Here is a 12,294-nt window from a genome sequence, read left to right as displayed (position 1 = left end):
AATCAAAGGCATGGGTAATGTTGTGAACCTGAACACGTTTTTCACTGCATTCGAGGTCAGTACACCCTTCACAAAACAGGGGTGTTATGTAATGACGTCACAGGCATAATGTAATGTCCTCACATCCTTTCTAATCTGTGGCGTCATGATGACGTAGGTGACGTCTTATGACGTTATGATCGCGTGATAACCTCTTTTGTTTGCATCACTCGTGTTGACACCACCAACGCTTACGACGACGTAGGACGATGGTCACTTATACTATTCACTTTAAGTACACCTTATCTACAGACATAATACTTCGGTGCATTTAGTTTTTTCTAGGTGGTGTATACGTTAAGCGTTGTTCCTTCCATAACTGAAATGAATGAAGTGATCCAAAACTTATCTAGCTGAACACTTCTTTGCTCATGCCCACGTAGTATGCGAACCTATCAATTTGCCATTCTAATCTTTCTTTACATTGTCAATATTGCGAGTGCACGCCAATGTTCGGTAAATACACTTCTTTGTAGTGTGATAAAATTAAAAAAAAACACACATTTGATGGCTGAAGTTGGGTATATCGATAATAGCAGCAGTTCATGCGTGAGCAAACCGTCCATTACCTTGCACAAATATAAAATCAAATGCCTTAATGCCGTATTTAGCGTAGACCCCCACGCATGCTACTTTGACATGTTCGCATATTGAATCAGCATGCGCAGATAAGTTTTCATGCCTTCATTTATTTTTGCCATTGAACGCATCTTCAATTGTTGGTAAGCGACTGAGGTGTCCCGAAATTATCCTTGTGTGCGAGTTTGCGCGGCCTGTCTTCTCAGAATGCAATACTTCATTTTCTGCCATACACACAACATGCTGCGCAGAAGCTCGCGTGGCTGCAACCAGAAATCAGAGTACTGTCATGCTGTGGCTGATGCTATTATTGGTTCTGCGCCTAATGCTGATCAATTATTATTCGCCCTTTTGTAGGAGAGCTTTCGACCACCTACTCGTTACGAAATTCACACTGTGTGAGACTTGGTGCAATTCTGCACTTTCGCCACGCAATATGAAATAGCACAGCGTCATCCTTCGCCCAGCATGACTACATATAGATGGTACTTTTTCTGAAATATTTTCAAGCAATTTCGTGGATGTGTGCTAAATTACGTGACTGCCAACCCATACTTGGTTGTGATTTTGTCTTGACCCCCGGCAGTTTTTTTTTCGTCGTTGCATCCATGACAATTTTTCTGATGAAGAAGCTTTTAAAAGGTTGTCCCAGACCAGCAACTAAGGCTTTCACCTTACTAAACTGTTGTGCAAACTTGCAGCTGTGATAGTCATATCGTGTTCCATGCTTGATTGATGGACTGTTACCGACTGTTTGTTTGTGTGTGTGTTGTGCTATCTTTCATTCTCTTGCATGCCTCTTTTTCAATCTCCTCCATCTCGCTCTTACGTGTAGGGTAGCAAACAAGTTATCCTGAACTGGTTAACCTCCTTACTTTTCATTCTCTTTAATCATCCCACACTTTGCTCTTCCATCTTGTCATTACAAACCGAACCCTAAGAAAAACTGTGGGACTAAATTTACTTACATGTTTGCAGAGCCTGCGTAAGTCTTCGTCTCACTTCCTGCGCCGTGCAACCAATGGCCTCGTGTACTTCAAGCACGTGACCATCAACTTCCCGAACACGTGGCCAAAGAGCAGTGCACGCCGCTTGTCTTCGAGTTTGTTCGAGAAAGGCGACGTACGCATTGACCTCCCTGCAGAGTCACAAGAGCAGGAACAGCCCTTCACAAAGCAGGAGAAACTCTGTGGAAAGTCCGAAGAGTGCATCAAAGCCACACCAACGTTTCTAGCCGAACTGAACGATTCGACATCCAAGATACTTGGAAATTCCGGTATGTATCAGCTGCCTGATTATCACTTGGTTCAAGGTAAAGAAATCGACAACCATGAGCTTACGATGTTTCAGATGTGCTACGACCACATTTGCATACGCAAAGACAACACATTTAGCAAGTGGAATGCGGCGCATTCATTTTCCGGTTTTGGGAGGGAAGTCACATCATCTCTATGATGTTGCTGTAGGGCTACTTGCATGATTACCTGCGGTGTCCCCGGCTACGTTACACTAATCAAGTAAAGAAGTGGATAAATATATTACAGACGATATATATTAATATTTTCGCAAATGAGGTTTATCTACAGATAGGAGAGACGTAGAGTTTTTATTAAAATGAAAAACAAAACCGCAGGGTTCAACAATGAGCGCTACACTTTGGAGAGATGTTGCAATTGGAACGAAGCACGCTCATTTTGATTATCTAAAAAGTCAATTCATATCTTTGTAATATGTTTGTCATGCTGGTTCATCGACTGCCTTGTTGTTGACAATGTATCAGCGTTTCTGATGTAGTACGAAGATAAGTTGGATAAGCGGGCCGAAGTTATACTTTTTCATGCAGTGCCTTTATGCACATAATACAAAATAGTGATCATGTCAAGCAGCGCATTTCCTGAGAGCAGAATCGTACCACGCTGTTGCCGGTAATCTGTCCTGGCATCCACTGAAATCTTGCTCTACGGCCGTTTCTTTGCTTTTGTGAGCTCAGTAAGTATCTAATAATTACTTCTAGCAAATATGTAATTTTATTAGTGTGTACTGTGGAAAAGAATAACCACATTATGGTTATGTGCCCCAGGAAGTTAGCAAACGCCCGTGGAAAGTCCAGGAGTACAAACATTTGTGATAATAATATGAGTCTATCGGTGTTCCGGAATGGGTGCCTCTATTCTATTACAATTTCATTGCAGTGAATCGCAACTTGCTTTCAATTCTTAGGTATGAAGAAAAAAAAACTTAGCCCATTCTACTCCCAAAATGGCTGGACAGTTTTATTCCATTCCTTTTTTACAGAAAAAGCATAGTGATGGTATTATCGAATCAATATTTAACGCCCCATCAGGCTTATGTCATAAAATGCATTAGTAACAAAAATGTGTGCTACACATGTTAGCAAAATCAAGGGTTGAACTGTGCGCCGACTCGTCGCAGATCCGCCGCCGCCTATTCTTGCTCACGCTGCTCGCGCCTACGCTAACGTTTCGAGAGTGGCAATGCCAGCGCCGCCGCTGCCGCGCAATAAGTGCAGCACGCCGCCGTTAGTCTTTCGTTTAAAGCGAACGATTGATTGATTGATATGTGGGGTTTAACGTCCCAAAACCACTATATGATTATGAGAGACGCCGTAGTGGAGGGCTCCGGAAATTTAGACCACCTGGGGTTTTTTAACGTGCACCCAAATCTGAGCACACGGGCCTACAACAGTTTAAACCGAACGAGAAATCTGGGCAGAAGGTACAGCAATTCACCGGGGGAGCTTTTCTCGGTGTGTCCATGTAGTAGAAGCTCCATTTTAGACACCGACGGCTAAGTGGTGGTGATTCGGCCAGCATCGAGCCCTAACCTTCCGATTCTTCCCCTTTCTTCAACGCCATTTTGATGTCATGAAGCTTTTACAACTCTTTTTACAAAACAGAGGGACAAAATATCCTTTAACCACAGAGGGGAAAAAATAGGAGAAAGCGCACCTTAACAAATTCCTCTGAAAGCACTACCTCATCGGGGCTCATTTTCTAATTCTCACCGCTCTCTTATTTTTTGCCTTTTTTCTTGGCATGCTCATCGAAGTAAAAACTGAAACTGTGCCTAGTGTCCACAAATCAGCCACATCCGACGCATATCCCCTCGTGCTGCATGTTTTTTTTTCTGCAGTTCCCAGCATGCTCCTGTTTATTCTTTTTATGATTGCGAAGTTATATTCGTTGTGTTCTCATGGAGGACTGTCCATTTCGACCGCAGATGATTGGCTCGAGTATGACGACCAACACATTTCTCGTTTCTTGTTCTTTTTCCGCATCATCATTTCGATGCTTCGAAGTTTCAACAACTCTTCACACTAACGAGAGCTACGGAATGTGCTTCAGCGAAGTGAACGCAGTGCGCAGACGTCAGCTTTTGGGCATACATCTCGGAGGCCGTGCTTGAATTCTGATCGCGTCAGCCATCGAACAAGGCATCGCGAATTTGAACTGTTTCTAATGAACCCTTGAAGATTGATACCCACTTCCTGCATAGTAATGTCTCTATGCAAGTTGAAACTTGACAAGTTCATGTTTCTATAAATTTTGCAGACTTGTCTTCTTACGCTGGGAACGTGCTGGCAGGTTCGGTGCTTCGACGGGGTCGAGAGCAGATATCACAGTTCACCACTTTTTGAGTGTCACTGAAGGCGCCCTGCCGAAGTGGGTTGTTGGTGACTTCTTCAGATGAACACGTCGAGAATATCTCCCCCAAAGTTTCATCATACTCTCCTTCAGAAGTCTCAAGAGCATTTCCTGTCTCCAACACTGCAGCGTCCTCCAGGCCTGAAGGGCGCAATGCACTTTTCTCCCTTCTGTTTTTTTACCCGATGAAATAGGTAAATGAAGAAAGGAGTAAATGCAATGAGGAACTTGGCGTAATAGACAAACGTGAAACATAGACACAAGGGTGAGGTCAAGAGAGAGTAACTCGTTATCTCACGTAGGACATTATGCGCAACTGACTGATAGGTATCTCCTCTTGCCTCAGAATGCGCAGACAAGTTCAGAGCACATCAGGAGCCCTGGCTCTCAACGCATGCTCTAGTAGCTTAGCAAAACGCAGACAAAACCAGCATAGCTATCCGTAGGATATTAAGCGTGCGTTCACGCCAATGAGAACTGCTCTTCCTCTTGCTCTTCGTGCGCCTTGGTGATATTAGGAGCGGAGCACTTCAGGGGCCCAGGCTGTCACATGTTGTCCTATGCTGTCGTCGCTTGGTGTAACACAGGCAAAAACATGCATAAAACTAGAGAGCAAGAGGAAGCAAGCAAAAAATAAAGAAACGAAGGAAAAAAGAAGTAGGACGAATATTAGAAACAGCAGGAAAGAGAAACAAAAAGATAAGGTGAAAAAGAAATCGATGAAAATAAAAAGAGAAAACAGAACGAAAGACCAAAAGTAAAAAAAAAATTGAGGAGGAAAATGAAAACCGAAGGGACAAAAAGAAGTTTCCCAGCTCCGTGCTTAGCTGATGTATGGCACCACTACTGCACAAATACCGTAATTTTCTGTCTACCTTTTATTCTACCACGCTACGGCTTTTCAGTGAGCGGCGTTTGCGCTATCTTGTATACTCTCAAGTCCATGTTTGCACACACTTTATGTTCAAGGGTAGTAAAAGAACCTCCAAAAACGAAAAAAAACGAGCACGATATTTTCATTTAGAAGCTCTCCCCTAAAACTCGCGCTTTGTACGGTGGCCGCTGGGGGGTGAACCAGCGTTGCTATAGTGTTCCCGGGTAGCCACTCAAGGTCGCCGCTCCGGTCGCCTTTGTGGTGATGAACAATACTCACTAAATGGCACGCCGATACGCAAGACGTCGGTTTTCGATGGCCCACGCGCTCACAATCTCGTGACTACGTCCACTTTGTTATCGCTGCTTCGTAGGCACGGCAGCATGTGACATGTTCCTACGATCAGTGCTACCCACGGGTACCGATATCGTCCAAAGCCCCCTCACCTGCCAGCTCTTACGCCGCCACCGAAGGCGTCAGTTTTCGACGGCCCGAGCGCTCGCCTCCTCGCGACTGTTCGTCCGATTCGTTCTCGTCACTTTCTAGCAGTGGCCGCACGTGACAAGTTCCTACGATGAGTGTTACGGATGGATACCGATATCCCCCTAAGCCCCCTCACCAGCCTACTCCCAACCCCGTTTAAAAACACCTGATAGCGCCACGTCTGCCATTTATGAGCGTTAGACATTTGATCAACGGCAGCGGCCTGTATGGCGTAAAGGCGCATGTGGTTAAAGTGCCGATCAACGTGACCAACACGGTGCATTGGCGGTGTTGTGCCACAGACATGTTCCTGGTTAGGAAGCACGCCTCACAAGATCGAGCCCTGTTTCGACGAACTGTCTCCCCCCCCCCCCTCCCAGCGCCGCCTTCTGTGCAGGAGAACCGTGCAGTCCGAGGATAACGTCGTTTCCTCCGCCGAACCACTTTGCAGTTCCGGGCATGGCTACGTCTCCCCCTCCGAGCCCGAGAACTGGTCTGAGTGAATGGACCAAAGACGCTATTTAAGGTCGAGCCGGCCCCATGTTAGGAGATTTTTGCCCCAGCCGACGTTGTCGTGCTGGCCGGCTCTGTAAAACGACAACCTGCGATAGTAAACGCTACTTTTGTTGCTGTTTTCTAAACGGATTGCCTCCCTGTTTCACCTTGGGGCTAAGGCTTCAGCGAAGCCCGCTCGACTGCTCGCCGCTCTTCGCCACCGCTACCATCGCGACAGAGCAAATTCATAACAGTGGTGGCAGCGGTGGGATACGATAGCCTAGGTTTGGCACGCCGGATCGGATCTCCGAGCACGAGGACGACCGCCCTGATAGCGTTTGGCTACGCTGAGATACGTTACCCTGTTCTCATCGTTCGGCAAACTGGGACAAGCTACCCCGGATCTCAACATTGGCAAGGTGGACCGGATCCCTGACGACCCGAGGACACCCACGACACTGTTCGACGGCAGCCACGAGTCGGACCATTGTCGGCTACTTTGGTTGGGTGAGTGCCCAACTTTTACTGCTCGTTTCGCCAGACCTCTCTAGCACAGGCAGATGTTAGGAGAGTGTTTCGTGTTTTTCGTTGGCTATAATTTTTTATTCACGTGCTCTAAACCATGAGATTAGTTTTAGAGTAAGGTGAATAGCAGCAGCAGAGCATCACGAGAAACGAGGTCGCGATGGAGCAGTACCTTGTGGGGGACCTCCTCGAAATTTGTCGAGCCATGGGGATTTCCACCGGGTCCGCTAAAACAAGGGAAGCGATTCTCGAGGTGATGCGGGCAGAGAATGTGACGGCCGAGGGAGCTGACGAGTTTTGGGAGCTCATCTGTGAGGAACAGCAGAAGGCCGAAGAAGTTCAAAGGCATGAACAATGGAAGGCCGAGGAGAGCAGAAAAAGGAGAGAGCATGCTCTCAGAATGAAAGAGCTTGATCATAAAATTGAAGAGATTAAGTGGCAGCGAGCACAATACCGACTCGGACTCTTCAGAATGGACGAGAACATCGTGTCTTTTCTCCTTAATTTTGAAGAGGTCTGTGACGATGTTGGTGTTGGCCGAGACTTATGGTCGGAGAAGGTTGCCACGTTGCTTCCGTGCAAAGTCGCAAGCGTTTTGGAGCGCTTACCCGCCGAGGAAGCGCCTGACTTTGATAGAGTTAAATACGCTTTGTTCCGCCACTTTGCTGCTCTGAGTGCTGCCGACTGCGAAAGTCGAGCATACAAGTACAGCACTGAAGCGCGCAGCAAAGCGCTAGAAATTGAGGCCCATCGCAAAGCGCAGGACGCCGATGTGCGTCAGAGAGAGCGAGATGAGGCTCGGCGTAAGGTGATCGAGGCGGAAGCGCGTGAAAATGAGGCTCGCCGAAGAGCGCTAGAAGTAGAAGCGCGTCAAAAAGCGCGTAAAGAAAAGGCATACCGAAAAGCTATAGAAACTGAGGCCCGTTGCGAAGTGCAAGCCGCTGAAGGGCGTCAGAGAGAGCCGGACACTGAGGACCCTCACGAGGAGTTAGGGGTGGAGGCCCATCGGAAACCTCAGGATGCGCGGCATAAAGCGCTACAGAATAAAGCTCGTGAAAGAGCGCAAAAGGCCGACTTCGAAGGCCAGAGAAAAAGGGGTATCCCCGACGGCGATAAACCCCCACCGATAGATAGCTCTGTAAGCGTGTTGGTTAGCTTCAAAGTCATCGGGACTCCCGTTCTGTCACAGGCAGAGACAGCTAGCAACGGGCCCAAGGGAACGCTAGCTAACAAATCAGGAGCTTCAACTCCACACAAAGAAGGCAGCACACTTGTGGGTAAGTGTGCCGAGACTGCTAGTATTGGGAGAAGTTCCGACAGAAAGAGGCGCCAGCATAAGCATAGCGCGGTAAAGACGACTGACGCCAAGCACGCTAAAGCCGCCGTTAAATGCTGTGACTTCTTCATTCGAGGCGCCGGGTTTAGTAGTAGGCGTAGGATCTCGAAAACGCTCTGTGGGAAATGTTTGAATCTCAGACCATCACTGAGATTGAGATCAGGCGCGAAGTCCGTCAAGAAAAACCGAGTTTCAGTGAAATTCGGACGCCGAGATCATCGCCTGGTCTCATCTTTTTCGCTGCCGCGTAGAGGCAATCACGTGGAGAAGCATCGCGTACGCCTGAGTGGTAACAAAGGCTGTCATTCCCCACCGTGGCGAAAGTGTCACTGGTCAAACCGGAGGGGTAAACGACGCACTGCAGATGCCCTTTTCTTCGAGTTAAGTGGCTGTACAAAAGTCGATGCTACTAAGTTCGGCGAACAAGTGGGTTCGTCGTCCTTTTGTCCAGACCGCAATCCCCGAAAGCTGTGGAGTGCGCGACTCCCCAGAGTTCGCCTGAGAGAGTGCCGCCTTGCTAAAACGAAGTGTATTTTTTGTATTTAAATTTTGAGAATAACCTTATCTAATTTGGTCGCCCTCCTATGAGCTATGAGTGCATCTAAATTTTTGTAAGTTTTCCTTTCCTTTCAATTGGAGAAGCAGGCATTGATATGTTTGTTTGATTATTTTGTTTGTATAATATTTCAAAGGGAACAGTTAATGTGTTTTATTTTAACAGAGAAGGCTGTGTAAAAACTCTTGTTTAAAGTACCTTCTGGGTTTTGCATTACGTTTAAGTATGCACGTAAATGTAGGTCAACTTTTCAGTTTGTTTTGTATAACCCACGCAAGTTTGATTTTCAGTCTTATTTTCTTAGTTTTTTCAAGCGTGCTTACTCTTTTCGTGATGATCGTTGGCGGCACGCATTGAATGATTGCTTGTAGGATGACGAAATTTGTTATGTTTAACAGTCTGACGCTTGCAAGCGACGCCAATGTGCGTGATTCATAATTGCTTGGTATTCTAAATTGTAGATTCGGGGCCAAATTGAGTTAAACTCGGCAGCTTCGATCGTCCCTAATCTGCCCGGGTCACAATCGAGAATCGCTCACGCAAAAAAAAAATTTGTTTGGTTTAGCAGTGTCATGCACTGTAAAGGAGTGTCCACATTATGTATTGCTCCTCAGATACATTGCTCGTGATGCTATTTTATTTAGCTCAGTTAAATCTCGGGGAAATATTTTCGTTTCTGCTGGTCTGGCGATTTGATCAGCATTTGGAGGGTGCTTGCTTTGGCCGGAGTGGTTCGCCTTTGTGTTCGACTCCATCGTTCCAGTGAACCTCTGCAGGCCTATGGAAGTCTCAACGGGCGGAGAGAGCGGAACGGCTATCGATGGTCAACCAGCATCCCTCCTTCCGAGCCGCGCTGACGGCTCAAAACTCCGGATGCATTGTCTGGCGGCGGGGGTGCTGTTGTGCCACAGACATGTTCCTGGTTCGGAAGCACGCCTCACAAGATCGAGCCCTGTTTCGACGAACTGTCTCCCCCCCCCCCCCCTCCCAGCGCCGCCTTCTGTGCAGGAGAACCGTGCAGTCCGAGGATAACGTCGTTTCCTCCGCCGAACCACTTTGCAGTTCCGGGCATGGCTACGTCTCCCCCTCCGAGCCCGAGAACTGGTCTGAGTGAATGGACCAAAGACGTTATTTAAGGTCGAGCCAAAACCCAAAACCACCATATGATTATGAGAGACGCCGTAGTGGAGGGCTCTGGAAATTTCGACCACCTGGAGATCTTTAACGTGCACCCAAATCTGAGTACACGGGCCTACAACATTTGCACCTCCATCGGAAAATTTTTGTTTTTAATGGCAGTACCGTCCTCTCAAATACGGGAGCTAGAAATGCATCATAAAGCCTACATAATTTTGAATACATGGGCATTTTACGTTTTGTTAAGCTGCTTGAGTGTAATTTACATAGTAACGGCTGTAATGTCGAGACACACAGCGTTGACAGCGGAGCAGAGCGAAATCGTCATTTCAAGCTTGAATTTTAAACAAACTGACAAGAACTAAACTAACAAGACTGGAGAAGCCATGATGACAACTGCAGCAGATCCAAAGAGTCCCATTGAAGTTGCTTACAGAGATGCTGCCTTTGTTGTTTATCCTTCAGATAACGCTCTGGTGCAGCCCCACATGAAGTGTCTTCTGCGATTTCTTCAAGTCAGTATCTGTGATGACAAAAATCATCCCTCGCAAAACTTTCCTAGAGGTGTTGCTGAAAGCTAGGCAAAAGTGCACACCTGAACAATGCGGTAGTAGATGTTTACTTCTTTTACAGAAACAAGAAGCCAGAGCATAAGGCAACAACGGCCTAACAAAGAGCTCACGCTCGTGTTGGAAATCAGCCTCAGCAGCACAAATGACAACACATATTACATAATACAGACTGTTACACCATTACACAGTTACAGACCGGAACAGAAAACAGGAAAGCAACAGTTACCAGAAGTACATACTCGGACAGAAATCGACTTACCAGAGATGCCTTAAAAGGTTTGTTATGATTGTGTTGGATTTCCTCCAGGTATTTTTGTGTGCGACGTATTCGGTATGACCGCAGCAGCCGTCAGAAGCAGTTATGTATGCTAAAACTAGCAGAAGTTCTCAAATGAAGCGTTGCATTTAGCCTTTTGAATCTCTCAACTTCCATTTTCTTGAAAAACGCTTACATGCAATAGCACAACAACACACTTTAGAACCGTTGACTTGTAACTCGCTGATGTTCATGTTTTCCTAAATGCGCTTGTCTTCTGCTCACTCAGGTCATATATGGTTTCCGTAACTCAAAGCTGAATGCGTGCTTGTCAAAGTTTCACTTAAACTTCAAACCGGACTCTGGAAATTCATGCCCTCTGAGCAAAGCTACTTCTACATTTCACGAAAAGCGCATTATGCGTATCATAATAGAGATGACATATACTGTAAAACCATCAATCATGTCCATGCCGTATGCCGCCAACATGAGTGCGTTGTATTCTTCGCATCCTTCTCGGGTCATCTACGTTGGCATTCAACACAAAATTGAACGCCCCGTACTCACAAACGCCCCTCAACTCGACTTTCACCCTATACACTTGACAGAGTTGATCGCTGCGCAACTTCTCGGCTGAAAATGGCGCTGCACTACTCAAGAAGCGCAGCAAATTATCACTGATATGCAGTTACGTGCCTTGCCTAGAGATGGCACTGCCATCGGCTTTCTCAAGTGAAGGTGGAGGGTTGAGTGAAGGGGCGTTCTGGAATACGGGGGTAAGCCACTAACACAGCGAATGAACTGATTCTCGGCGAAAACATAGTTTAATTGCTTGTACGAAAGCGCAGTTTAGTTTTGTGGGAGATTTTCACGAAAAGGCAATTTCTTCTGTCGTGCGAAGACAAGTATTTGTGGACTTATAGGAAAAATTGCACCATTCCTTTGTGAATAACACAGCTTTCTTTGTAGATGTTTATTTGCATGTACTGCATGCGGGAAAATACAGTCCTAAATTAATGAATGAACTAACGGATAGAATATTCAATCAATCAATCGATCAATCAATGGACTGACTGCTACAGCATCAGTTCTAAGAGTTTGATTGATTTGTGCGGTTTAACGTCCCAAAACCACCATATGATTATGAGACACGCCGTAGTGGAGGACTCCGGAAATTTTGACCACCTGGGGTTCTTTAACGTGCGCCCAAATCTGAGCACACGGGCCGACAACGTTTCCGCCTCCATCGGAAACACAGCCACCGCAGCCGGGATAAGAACCCGCGACCTACGGGTGAGCAGCCGAGTACCTTAGCCACTAGGCCACCACGGCGGGGGCTGACAAGTGAGGAGTAGCCGTTATGCTGCCTGAGTGCCACTGTGTTGACTAGTCATAACATGAAAATCATGACATGTATGTCATAAATGTCATGATTTACATTTCACAATCCTGCAGCTCTTTCGGTGGTTCTGTTTTCATGGCAAGTTGCAAAACTGGTAGGGTATGGTATGATTGCATGGCGAACTCAAGCGACAGACCCTCACATATTACCCATGACATGCGCGCCATGTAACAACATGAATACATGTCACGCTTATGATACGCTAGTGGCCATTTCGTTGGCTTCACTTATACCGAATTTGGTATTCCGGGACGTGAATGGATGCAGAAGGTATGATACTGCTGCAAACATGATAAAATGAGTTTAGTGTCATGTAAAAACATGACTACATGATACGCTCATGATGCGCTCGCGGCCATTCCGGTAGCTTCACAT

At 46.5% G+C, this 12,294-nt stretch overlaps 1 protein-coding gene across 5 annotated transcripts in view; it reads right to left on the bottom strand.

Annotated features, from left to right (window-relative positions):
• The window catches only part of LOC142772072 (uncharacterized), an 88,960-nt gene that overhangs the window by 70,800 nt on the left and 5,866 nt on the right, over positions 1-12,294 (bottom strand). For 3 of the 5 annotated variants that reach the window (XM_075874170.1, XM_075874175.1, XM_075874172.1), the window contains exon 2: positions 1,587-1,756. The exons of the other annotated variants lie outside the window; for them this stretch is intronic. Coding sequence is in view for 2 of the 3 variants with exons in the window: in XM_075874175.1 (XP_075730290.1) it covers positions 1,587-1,588 (2 nt within the window). In the remaining variant the exon portion in view is untranslated. The remainder of the gene's footprint in view (positions 1-1,586; positions 1,757-12,294) is intronic. 5 annotated transcript variants of the gene reach the window in all.

This window comes from Rhipicephalus microplus, chromosome 9 (assembly GCF_043290135.1).
Source record: "Rhipicephalus microplus isolate Deutch F79 chromosome 9, USDA_Rmic, whole genome shotgun sequence".
Taxonomy (NCBI): Eukaryota; Metazoa; Arthropoda; class Arachnida; order Ixodida; family Ixodidae; genus Rhipicephalus; species Rhipicephalus microplus.
The sequence above is the reverse complement of the archived record's forward strand: the minus strand, read 5'-3'. Positions and strand labels throughout refer to the sequence as shown.